Raw genomic sequence first — 13,090 nt, 5'->3', positions numbered from 1 at the left:
GTAAAAACAAGCAATTTTGCAATTACCTGCTTCTTAAAATTTGTAGCTATTCTTGTAATATTGCAGTTTTATTATATTTTGTATTACAGCTCGCTGCCTTGTATACCAACCACCCCTGCTGTCAAGTTTGTAAGCATTGCGCAAAAGCTGACCAGGTTTAATACAGTGCTTACAAGCAGGGACGGCTCCAGGTTCTTGTGGACCCCGGGAGAAAAAGTCTCAGTGGGCCCCATGCACACACAACGCACATAAACAGATACGTACACATACAGCCATACATATACTGTATATATACATATTTCAAGACAAATTCCCTAAAATACATATAAACAGACAAAAATGTAAACACAGTCATATACACTGACATACATAGATATACACATCATACGTGCACACAACACAGACATATTAGAGATATTATTAATATGGGGAAGCCAGCAGCAGCCTCACTCACTTCCCCTGCTTGTCTCCATCCAGCTTCTCCCGGGCATGTGGCTGTGCATGCCGCGCTGTGTGATGGCCATCATTTTAACAAACCTAGCAGTGCACAGTGAGACTGCTGTATATACCTCAAAGGAGGGGCTGGGACTACAGTATATATATATCACAGGCGGGGCTGGGGCTACAGTATATACATCACAGGAAGGGCTGGAGCTACAGTATATACATCACAGGGGAGGCTGGGGACTACAGTATATACCTCACAGGAGGGGCTGGGGCTACAGTATATACATCACAGGAGGGGCTGGGGGTACAGTTTATACATCACAAGAGTGGCTGGGGCTACAGTATATACTACACAGGAGAGGGTTGGCATAAACAATACTGGTGGGGCATACACATTACTAGGCAGGCATACACATTACTAGGGGAGGCATACATATTACCGAAGGGCGCACACATTACTAAGGGGTATACACATTACTGGGAGAAATATACTTTACTGCGGCACATACACATTACTGGGGGGCATACACATTACCAGGGGGCATACATATTACTGTGGGGAATAGTTGTTGCTGGGGGGTACAGATGTTACCGGGGGGCATACATATCACTGGGGAAGGGGACATACAGCTCTGGTGTTGGGGCTCATACAGCTGTTGTGGGGGGGTCCCATACAGCTCTGGTGGGGGGGCTGGGGGCATACTGCTCTAGTGAGGGGGGCTGGGGGCATACAGCCCTGGTGAGGGGGGCTGGGGGCATACTGCTTTGCTCTAGTGAAGCCATACTGCTCAGGGGGGCCCATGCTGCTCTGATGATGGGTGCTAGGGCACAGTGCTCTGCTCTGGTGAGGCTCGGGGCATACTGCTCTGCTCTGGTGGAGCCATACTGCTCTGATGAGGGGGCAGGGGGCATACTGCTCTGCTCTGATGGGACTGGGGTAATAGTGCTCTGCACTGGTGGAGCCATACTACTCTGGGGGGCCCATGCTGCTCTGATGAGTGGGCTTGGGGTATACTGCTCGGCTCTGGTTGAGCCATACTGCTCTGTGGAGCCCATGCTGCTCTGATGAGGGGGGCTGGGGGCATACTGCTCTGCTCTGGTGGGCCCATAGAGCTCTGGGTAGTTGGGGGTAAGGAATTGGCCACATACAGCACTGAGCCTGGGTGATGTTGCCAGGCACTGTGGCTCCTCTCTCTCCAGTCTCTTTATATGTGAGACAGGAGCACAGCATGTCATGCAGTAGCTCCGCCAACGGCTGAACTTCTTTACACAAGCACCATAGCGGTCACCAGTGAACTCTGGACTGCAGGTCCTGGGTTAAACGGCTGGCACTAGGAAATTGCGGCTGCCGCCATGAGAACTGCGGTCCCCGGAACTCGGACCGGGAACCTCAGAACTGTACCTCACCCCTGACTATGGTGAGTGGGCCCCCATCGACTATCCAAGGCCCTGGCACTTGCCCGGGTGTGCCGGGTGCAGACACCGGCCCTGCTTACAAGCTACATAGAAAATAGCTTTTAAGCACTGTGCATGTTTTGATGAATAGCAGCATTGGTCGGTTTCCAAGACATCAAGTTGTAAACACAAGGAAAGAATAATGTCAATATCTCAAGAACGAATGAAAATCTTAACAAATAGTAAATTGCTAAATTGCATGTAATTAAAAACACAACCAAATAATATCCTGGAGATGACAATAAGCCTTTAAATGACTGTTTTTCATTGTGATGTGACTTTATTGACCTATTATGGTCAACATTATTTTTTTTCTTGATTATCTGTGATTCTCCTTGAAGCTTGAATTGCAGTAAGTCACAAAATTGATTTCCTTACTATATTTGTCATTTGAGAAATTTTGAGACTTATTGATACAAAAAATTCTGTAATTACTGTTTACCACAAAATGGTGTAAAAACGTTATAGATGTGAAATATTATTAGTACTAATTTACATAACTAACAAATAGGGAATTACACATATACAGATATGTTCACATGTTGAAAAAAATATACTGGTATATTAATTAAAATGTAAAAAAAAAGGCTACAAATAATCCCCATTATATTTGATTTTATAGATAAACTGTATATAAATTGCAAAGACTGCAACCGATCAGTGGCCCCTCAGTTGCAACAGTCATGTGTTTATATTAGGAGACCAGTGGGGACCTAATGGGAGCTAAAGAGTAGGGACAATCGAATAGCGCAAATATTCGGCAACACCCAAATTCGCCGAATAGGTCGCCACTATTCTACGATTTGCAAATATTCGATGCGCAATGTAAGTCTATGGGAAGCCCGAATAGTTGCCGAATAGCAACTATTCGGGCTTCCCATAGACTTGCATTTCCCATCGAATATTTGCATAGCGGCGTACTATTCGTCAGATATTCTCTGATATTGCCGAATATTTGTGATATTCGATCATCCCTACTAAAGAGTAGTGGTGCTGCAGGAGGTAAGTGTAGATTTAAAAAAAAAATAAAAAAAAAAAATGTATGCAGCACCATAGGGCCATCAATAAGGGGTTGGTTATCCAGTAGTTCATTAGTAATACATAACCTGTTTAATAAAAGTTATGTCTTATTACACCAGAACATGACACATAGTGAAATCAAACTGTTTCCTAATTAGAACATATAAGGCACTCTAACATCTATGTGACTTTTACAAACTGTCGTGTATGTTCATGAGGAATAACATGGTGTATATCCGTTTTATTCTACAGTTTTCCCAGTTTTCCCCTCTGCTGGCTCTATCTCTAATTTGCACCTGACTCTGAGTTAGTGGGAGTAGCCAAGCTGTTATTATTAGGGATGAGTGTACCCGGAAAGGCTGAGTAACAGCATCTTCCTGCAATCAGTCATCACTTATCGCAGCTCATTCATTCTCTGTCTGCACTCACAGCGGGCAGTCATGCTTTATGGTCGCTCGCTGTGACAGAGATATAGCAGAGCTGGAATTGCCATGGGACCTCGTGTGGATTACGTCGGACCTACAGGGGTGTTTAGGAAGTTAATAAAGTGGTGAAAGAGGATGTGTTTTGTATTTTATTCCAAATAAAGGATTTTTTCGGTGTCCGTGTTTATTCCCTTTCACTTATAGATTAGTGATGGGGGTGTCTCTTAGATGCCCGCCATCACTAGTCTAGGGCTTAGTAGCAGCTGTTGGCTGTTATTAACCCCTTATTACTCTGATTACCACCGCACCAGGGCAACAGGAAGAGCCGGGTAAAGCACCAGGCTTGTCACATCTAATGGATGCGACAACCCTGGGTGGCTGCAGGTTGATATTTTTAGGCTGGCAGATCAGACAATAACCATGGCCCTCCCCAGTCTGAAAATACCAGCCCCCAGCCGTGGGCTTTATCTTGGCTGGGTATCAAAATTGAGGGGGACCGCATGCTAGTTTTTAAAATTATTTATTTAAGCATATCTATGTATATCTATCTATCTATCTATCTATCTATATATATATATGATATTCAGGTCTGGGGACTGGGATGGCCATTCCAGAACATTGTAATTGTTCCTCTGCATGAATGCCTGAGTAGATTTGGAGCGGTGTTTTGGATCATTGTCTTGCTGAAATATCCATCCTCTGCGTAACTTCAACTTCGTCACTGATTCTTGCACATTATTGTCAAAAATCTGCTGATACTGAGTTGAATCCATGCGACCCTCAACTTTAACAAGATTCCCGGTGCCGGCATTGGCCACACAGCCCCAAAGCATGATGGAACCTCCACCAAATTTTACTGTGGGTGGAAAGTGCTTTTCTTGGAATGCCGTGTTTTTTTCCCTCCATGCATAACGCCTTTTTGTATGACCAAACAACTCAATCTTTGTTTCATCAGTCCACAGGACCTTCTTCCAAAATGTAACTGGCTTGTCCAAATGTGCTTTTGCATACCTCAGGCGACTCTGTTTGTGGCGTACTTGCAGAAATGGCTTCTTTCGCATCACTCTCCCATACAGCTTCTCCTTGTGCAATGTGCGCTGTATTGTTGACCGATGCACATTGACACCATCTGCAGCAAGATGATGCTGCAGGTCTTTGGAAGTGGTCTGTGGATTGTCCTTGACTGTTCTCACCATTCTTCTTCTCTGCCTTTCTGATATTTTTCTTGGCCTGCCACTTCTGGACTTAACAAGAACTGTACCTGTGTTCTTGCATTTCCTTACTATGTTCCTCACAGTGGAAACTGACAGTTTAAATCTCTGAGACAACTTTTTGTATCCTTCCCCTGAACAACTATGTTGAATAATCTTTGTTTTCAGATCATTTGAGAGTTGTTTTGAGGAATCCATGATGCCACTCTTCATAGGAGATTCAAATAGGAGAACAACTTGCAAGTGGCCACCTTAAATACCTTTTCTCATGATTGGATACACCTGCCTATGAAGTTCAAAGCTCAATGAGGTTACAAAACCAATTTAGCGCTTTAGTAAGTCAGTAAAAAGTAGTTAGGAGTGTTCAAATCAAGAAATTGATAAGGGTACCCATACTTTTGCACCGGTCAAATTTTGTTTAAATGTGGATTGCACATTTTCTGTTAGTACAATAAACCTCATTTCAATCCAGAAATATTACTCAGTCCATTAGTTATTAGATATATGAAACTGAAATAGCTGTTGCAAAAACCCAAATTGTTATAAAGAAAAAAGGTTAACATTAACAGGGGTGCCTAAACGTTTTCATATGAATATACATACACAGTATATATATATATATATATATATATATATATATATATATATATATATCTATATATATATATATACACACAGTACAGACCAAAAGTTTGCATACACCTGCTCATTCAAAGAGGTTTCTTTATTTTCATGACTCTGAAAATTGTAGATTCACTTCGAATGCATCAAAACTATGATTTAACACATGTGGAATGAAATACTTAACAAAAAAGTGTGAAACAACTGAAAATATGTCTTATATTCTAGGTTCTCCAAAGTAGCCACCTTTTGCTTTGATTACTGCTTTGCACACTCTTGCCATTCTCTTTGAGCTTAAAGAGGTAGTCACTGGAAATGGTCTTCCAACAGTCTTGAAGGAGTTCCCAGAGATGCTTAGCACTTGTTGGCCCTTTTGCCTTCACTCTGTGGTCCAGCTCACCCCAAACCATCTCGATTGGGTTCAGGTCTGGTGACTGTAGGCCAGGTCATCTGTCGTAGCACCCCATCACTCTCCTTCTTAATCAAATAGCCCTTACACAGCCTGGAGGTGTGTTTAGGATCATTGTCCTGTTGAAAAATAAATGATCCAACTAAACGCAAACCGGATAGAATAGCATGCCGCTGCAAGATGCTGAGGTAGCTATGCTGGGTCAGTATGCCTTCAATTTTGAATAAATCCCCAACAGTGTCACCAGCAAAGCACCCCCACACCATCACACCTCCTCCTCCATGCTTCATGGTGGGACCCAGGCATGTAGAGTCCATCCGTTCATCTTTTCTGCGTCGCACAAAGACACGGTGGTTGGATCCAAAGATCTCAAATTTGGACTCATCAGACCAAAGCAAAGATTTCCACTGGTCTAATGTCCATTTCTTGTGTTCTTTAGCCCAAACAAGTCTCTTCTGCTTGTTGCCTGTCCTTAGCAGTGGTTTCCTAGCAGCTATTTTACCATGAAGGCCTGCTGCACAAAGTCTCCTTTAACAGTTGTTGTAGAGATGTGTCTGCTGCTAGAACTCTGTGTGGCATTGACCTGGTCTCTAATCTGAGCTGCTGTTAACCTGCGATTTCTGAGGCTGGTGACTCGGATAAACTTATCTTCCGCAGCAGAGGTGACTCTTGGTCTTCCTTTCCTGGGGCAATCCTCATGTGAGCCAGTTTCTTTGTAGTGTTTGTTGGTTTTTGCCACTGCACTGGGGACACTTTCAAAGTTTTCCCAATTTTTCGGACTGACTGACCTTCATTTTTTAAAGTAATGATGGCCACTCATTTTTCTTTACTTAGCTGCTTTTTTCTTGCCATAATACAAATTCTAAGGGGTACTTTGCACACTACGACATTGCAAGCTGATTGTAGAGATGCCAAGCGCGATAGTCCCCGCCCCCGTCGCACATGCGATATCTTATGATAGCTGCTGTAGCGAAAATTATCACTACGGCAGCTTCACATGCACTTACCTGCTCTGCGACATCGCTCTGGCCGGTGAACCGCCTTCTTCCTAAAGGGGCGGGTCGTGCAGCGTCACTTGGCATTCGGCCAATAGAAGCAGAGGGGCGGAGATGAGCGGGACGTAAACATCCCGCCCACCTTCTTCCTTCCTCATTGCAGCCGGGACGCAGGTAAGATGTTCCTCGCTCCTGCGGTTTCATATACAGCGATGTGTGCTGCCGCAGGAACGACGAACAACATCGTACCTGTCACTGCAGCAACATTATGGAAATGCCCGACATTACACCGATCATACAATTTCGACGCTTTTGCACTCGTTAATCATAGTAAAAAAGGATTCACATACTCAGATGTCGACAACGACGCTGGATGTGCGTCACTTTCGATTTGACCCCACCGACATCGCAGCTGCGATGTCGTAGTGTGCAAAGTACCCCTCACAGTCTATTCAGTAGGACGATCAGCTGTGTATCCACCAGACTTCTGCACAACACAACTGATGGTCTGAACCCCATTTATAGGGCAAGAAATCCCACTTATTAAACCTAATAGGGCACACCTGTGAAGTGAAAACCATTTCCGGTGACTACCTCTTGAAGCTCATCAAGAGAATGCCAAGAGTGTGCAAAGCAGTAATCAAAGCAAAAGGTGGCTATTTTGAAGAACCTAGAATATGACATATTTTCAGTTGTTGCACACTTTTTTGTTAAGTATTTCATTCCACATGTGTTAATTCATAGTTTTGATGCCTTCAATGTGATTCTACAGTTTTCAGAGTCATGAAAATAAAGAAAACTCTATGAATGAGGTGTGTCCAAACTTTTGGTCTGTACTGTATATATAACTTTATATAAATATATATAATATATATAGCAAAAAAGCCGCATGCGGTTCCTCTTATTTTGATACGCAGCCAAGATAAGCGCATAAGCGCAGGGTTGGTGCTGCAGCCTGTAGCCACAGCCTTTATCTGTGCTGGGTATCATAATATAGGGGGACCCTTCGTCAATTGTTTTTTATTTATTTATTTTTACTGTACGGGTAGAGTCACACTGACATATGATTCGTACGAGTGCACTGAGAAAATCTTGCATTGCACTCGGCCCCATGTATGACAATGCTACAGCTCACTTTTGTGAGTTTTTCCTCAGCCCTAATTGCACTGCGAGTCTCCTATCACTTGCACCCATACAAGTCTATGGGTGCGAGAGAAACATCAGACTGCACTCGGATGACATTCAAGTGCAGTGCGATATACGCACAGGCTGACAATGGAGGAGATGGAGGGATTAACCTCTCCCTCTCCTCCGCGGCTGTGCTCGAGTCACAGTCACATGATACTTGGATCACGTTTGCAGCAGAGCCTGAGCCGAAGGTAATTAGCATATCACATCTGATGCTCTCGCATCACCTGCAATATGCCACTGTGACCCTGGCCTACGATATAGACGAGCATAGCGCCTGTGAATGGAACTATTCAGTTGACCCACAAACACACTGCCATTCAGTGTGGGGCACGGCTGAATGCAACCAATCACAGGCGTCGGTGGGCGAAGAAAGCAGTACATATTCAATTAAAGTTAATTAGCTGCTCTGTAAGTGAATGCACGACCTGGAAGCAGCTTTCTGCCATGACAGATCCTCGGTGAGTACACCGCGCAGACTCCTATCACCCCAGCCCTACCACTAACATTTTTTTTTTGTTTTAAAGTATTTTTATAGGATAATTTGGGTATATACAATACAATACAATACAGTACATTACCATAAATAACAATTAAAAGCTAGCCATAACCTAGTTACTTACTCATATTGTACATAAACATTTAACACATAAGAAGCTGAAACATAAGGGAGAAGAGGAAGGGAAAGACAAAGGTAGGGAAGGAAATATTTATTGGGGAAGAGGTAAAGAGCAAGAAAGAGAGGGAAATCCCTTAAAAAGGGACAGATGACAAGCATCTAAGCATCTTCAATTACATTATTATTCAGTTCTTGGATAAGTCGTGCTAAATATTAATGCGTAGATTTAGTAGTGGAGGATTATGTAAAGTCTTGAATATAACTTGCTAAAGGTAGAGTACGGTATAATATATTCCTTGGAGAAAGGTCAACAGCTAGAAGGGGATAAAAAGTCAGGTTAATAATACATATCAAGCAATGTTTAGCTCACGATGTTTACTATGCTTGCCCAGGCCGAGATTAAACCTCAACTCTGGGGGGAAAGAGTTTGGCCCTTAGGGAAAACGAACAGTTCTTGAATAAAGGTCCTTAGTCCACCATTAAATGAAGAAGTACTAACGGATGTTCCAAGAAAAGAGTAATAGTTCCAAAGTATAAAGTTAGTGGTGGAGTATCCATTGTAATCCCACAGTAGCCTTATAAATGGTAAATCCAGTAGGGCTGAAAGATTTAGTATTCTTTTCAGTTAAAAACTCCTAAGATCAAGATCCATATTTTCAGACTACAACTGATCAGAGACCATGTAAAAAGAATTCTTAAGTGGAGTAGATATGATGGCCATTCTGATCAATGTTTATGTTAAAGCGTTGAAGTAACTGAAATCCTTCCTCCGGTGATGAAACAAAAAAGGACTTGTTGTTTAAACATAGCTTGATGGTTGCGGACTGTGACCATTTATATTTTATTCCACTGTTGATAAGTTCTTTTGTGAAGTCCTTAAAAAGTTTCCTAGCTTGTAAAGTTGACTTACAAAGGTCTTTGAATAATGAGATAGAGTCGAAAGGTCCAGGGAGTTTCATTGAGTTTCTCGTTAGTGACAGCAATTTATTCCTTACGTAGAGAGAGGAGAAGGTGACGATTATATCCCTTGGGGTCTCCTTGTGGAGGTAAGAAGGTTTTGGAATTTTATAGGCATCAGACACAAGTTCGTTATTTGAAAGATCTGGTATCAGTGTGCTTGTCATTGTCTTAAGGTAATATTTTAAGTCAGTTGGGATTACAGATTCTGGAACACCTCTTATCTTCAGATTTTTTCTTCTAGCATAATCCTCAGAATTTGCCTTTTGCATTTTTAAAGTTGAAATGTCTTTTCGTATTAAATTGATGGAATTATTTAAATCATCTTTTTCTTGTTGTATAACCAGAATTGCATTATCCATATTTTCAGTTTTCTTTTGGATATTAATTTCTGTAGATAAATCTGTAATCTGTGGGGCAAATATTTGTTTGATAGAGGCCAGCATTTCATTGAATATTTTCTTAGCAGATAATTCTGTGATGTGGGTGTCTGAGCAGTCAGTATCATCACAGTCCAGTATTATTGAATCCACAGTACAATCGCTTGGAGGGTAATTACCATCCTCAGCAGACAATCCTGATATATAAGTGTCCGGAGAGTTGACATTGTCTTCTGTAGAATTGCTTGAAGGGTAATTATGATTTTCAGCAGACAGTTCTAAAACATGTGTGTCTGTGCAGTAGGTATCATCACAATGGAATATTTTGCAGTCTTTTGTACTATTGCATGAAGGGGAATTAAAATTCTTACCAGACAATTCAGAAATATGGGTATCTGGGCTGTAGGAATCATCACAATCTAGTATTTTAGAGTCATCCGTAATGGAGTCTTTGTCTGGGTTGATGGTACGTTTAATTATATCACTCCTGTTTTTGAGATGTTTATCAATATTGTCCTGAAAGGCTTGGCATAACTTTATTAAATATGATCTGGTGATTGGGGAGTTAGAAGCAGGGATATTACTTAATGATAGAGAGTCTTTTTCCCATAAGGAATCCTTTGACCTCATAAAGCTGTCTCTTGTGAATTGAAGATTCTCAGAGCTGATAGATGTAGTTGCATCTCCTTCAGATTCATCAACTGGTGAAGGGGTGGAAATTTCCCTATTAGTCTTGGGTTCCTCTATGTTAGCTACATCGGATATATTAGTGTGGTAAATTAGGTCTGTATATTTGTCTTCTTCTGAAGTTACCCTGGCAGGAAGAAAAGGAGCTATCTCCTGTAGATGACAGCCCATCCAGTAGTCCTCTGCTTGTATTTGGACACTATCATTATTTTCCTCATGGGAGGGTGAAGCTATTTTGACCTCCGCAACTTTTATATCTGCAGCCGCTGACTTGTGTTTTTGTATATTTATTTCCTGAGGCAGGGGTATCACTGTTGTAGGCTTAGTAAAAGATAAAACTGAGCCTCTTGGTGGATTTTGTCTCTTTTATATCTTATAATCCTGGTTTTGGGTAAATACAGCAGGTTTTTCTATTTTGTGTTGACTGCACCTCTGTTCCAATGTCATCGATTTAGTATCTGTGTTACATGCTGTGGACGTGGACCAAGACTTCTTTACATGGGCTTCCTTAGATGAGAGCCCAATTTTTGCAAGTGCAGGAGGGTTCGGAGGGCTATGTCCTAATAAATTAGATGCTTGTAACTGCCTGCTTTTGTCATTTTGATGAGGCACAAGAGGGGTATTTGTTTTATGTGTAGTGTTTCTTCTACTTAAGGTGGCTTTATTATTTTTCCAAACCCCAGGCATTTTCTTTAATTTGTTCAGTACCACATATGTTAATGGAGTTCTCTTTAGTTATCTGTATAACTTATTTGGAGGTAGAGCAGAAGATTCAGGTCTGCTCCGGTTCCTCACAGGTAAGGAGCCTCCTGCAGATAAGATTTCTTCAGTTGTCTCAATCAGAACAGCCTCCACTGAGGATCATATAAGTACGGCACCACAGATCCACTGCCATGTTACAGCAGGAGGTATAGTGTGTGAGGAGTAACCATGGCATCCTCAGCACAGAAGCCCGGCCTCTTCCTCTCCTCACACCCTGGATGCTGTTAAGTCACAAATTCTTTAATGACAGTTTATTAGGAGCTTCTTATTCTTTTGGTGGGACATTAATAAAACTTTTTTGGGCTTGAGCTTGGTGACTGAGTGATTTATTTGGTGTTACAGCCCTCACATACTCTGTGATGACAGGGGTGTCCAGGGATATCAGCGGTGCTGCAGCTTCCCTCACTGACTGGAAAGATGTTTGATATCTAATCTTTTCCTTATCAGAAACAGTTGGTTTTAGGGTCTTCAGATCCCCCAACAGATTAGGAGTAGTGAGTTTCTCCTATAAGGTCCCTGAGGACCAATGCATTGGGGGAATTCAATGCTTTCACTTTCAGGAGACTCCCAGGCCCAGAATTGTGTCACAGACCTGCCGGGAATAACTCCCTATATCTTTCTTATCTACCTCAGGAAATTGATGAGGCTAGTCTCTAAATGATCACAGGATATTCCTATGTCTGATGAAAAAGGATTTGATCAGTGTTTTCTTCTTTGGGTAGATTTATTTGTCGCTTGAACTTACTGACTCATAGAGCTCGTTCACCTAGCGTCCATCTTGAATGGCTGCAGGTCACGCCCCCACTACTAACATTTTTAATCTCTGGCTTTTGATTCCCACAGACTCATATGGGGACTGGATTCTGGATCGGAACCGGATTTAAAAAAACATAACAGGGACTTGTCTTGGTTTTCTGCGAGTCCACTCATCTCTAGTGATGTCTCCCATACACAGCACACACACAGAGAGGAGTTCTGCTCCACATTCCTTAGCTTGCACACAGACCGAAGCAGAATGGAGGAAATTATACAAGGTGATGTAAAATACTTGTTTGAAATCTTGGCTGTCTGTGTCTTCTTCTGCTTGTTTTTTCAGTCTGCTCCGCACTCCTCCCCCGATCCCCTCTGCATAAAATATAATAAACCATAATCTGACCCTTCACTACCCTGGCAATTGGTTTTGTTAGATTTGAGTTGTTTTTCAGAGTAGATGGTAAGGTCAGGAGGCGGAGTGGGGGAGGGAAAAGAGAGAGGAAGTGCTTCATAAGTGGGAGAAAAAAAATAGATTTCACTATAAAGAGATATATTTCAAAGCTTCTTATATTTAACTGTACTATTTATGCAAAGTTTGTACAAAGTGCAGTTCCCAATTAAGACATAATATACCAACCTGACGAGTGGCAGTCACGATAGACTCAAAATCAAAGTAAAATGGATAATTTGCATCTGTGTTTACTTGGTCTATAGTTGAATGAACAAAGCACAGCAACTCCTTGTTTTCCTTGTCAATGGGATGGAGACACCCAAGGCATGGGTACTCAACCGCTGTCACTTGAGACCACACTATGGCTGGAGGCAATAATTGAGATTCATTTATTAAAACTGACAAATAATAACAATACTTTTAAGCTATATGTATAGTATTATTTTAGTATTGAAAAAGCCATATCCACAGCAGATTAGGGCGGGTGTATACAATTTAAACCTCAAAAAGAAATGTTCCAAGACATTTGCACAGCTTTCCTCTGGGGGTTACTGGGCCTGGGACCCCGGACTATTGATGTATGTGTCCCCTGATAAACACTGGTATATTTGCAGCTGGGGAGAAGTGGGTCGGGAGGCCATGGGACTGGTCGCTTCACTACACTCATGAATACGACCTTTAAGATAAGTACCCAGAAGTTCATTTATTCT

General features: G+C 42.0%; 1 protein-coding gene across 1 annotated transcript in view; it reads right to left on the bottom strand.

Annotated features, from left to right (window-relative positions):
* The window catches only part of LOC142295437 (T-kininogen 1-like), a 108,173-nt gene that overhangs the window by 57,574 nt on the left and 37,509 nt on the right, over positions 1–13,090 (bottom strand). Inside the window, exon 4 of the mRNA XM_075338538.1 lies at positions 12,567–12,745. Within this exon, the coding sequence (XP_075194653.1) occupies positions 12,567–12,745 (179 nt within the window). The remainder of the gene's footprint in view (positions 1–12,566; positions 12,746–13,090) is intronic.

The sequence above is a fragment of the Anomaloglossus baeobatrachus genome, chromosome 3 (genome assembly GCF_048569485.1).
Source record: "Anomaloglossus baeobatrachus isolate aAnoBae1 chromosome 3, aAnoBae1.hap1, whole genome shotgun sequence".
NCBI lineage: Eukaryota > Metazoa > Chordata > Amphibia > Anura > Aromobatidae > Anomaloglossus > Anomaloglossus baeobatrachus.
Note: the sequence above shows the minus strand (reverse complement) of the source record. Positions and strands in the feature narration are given on the sequence as shown.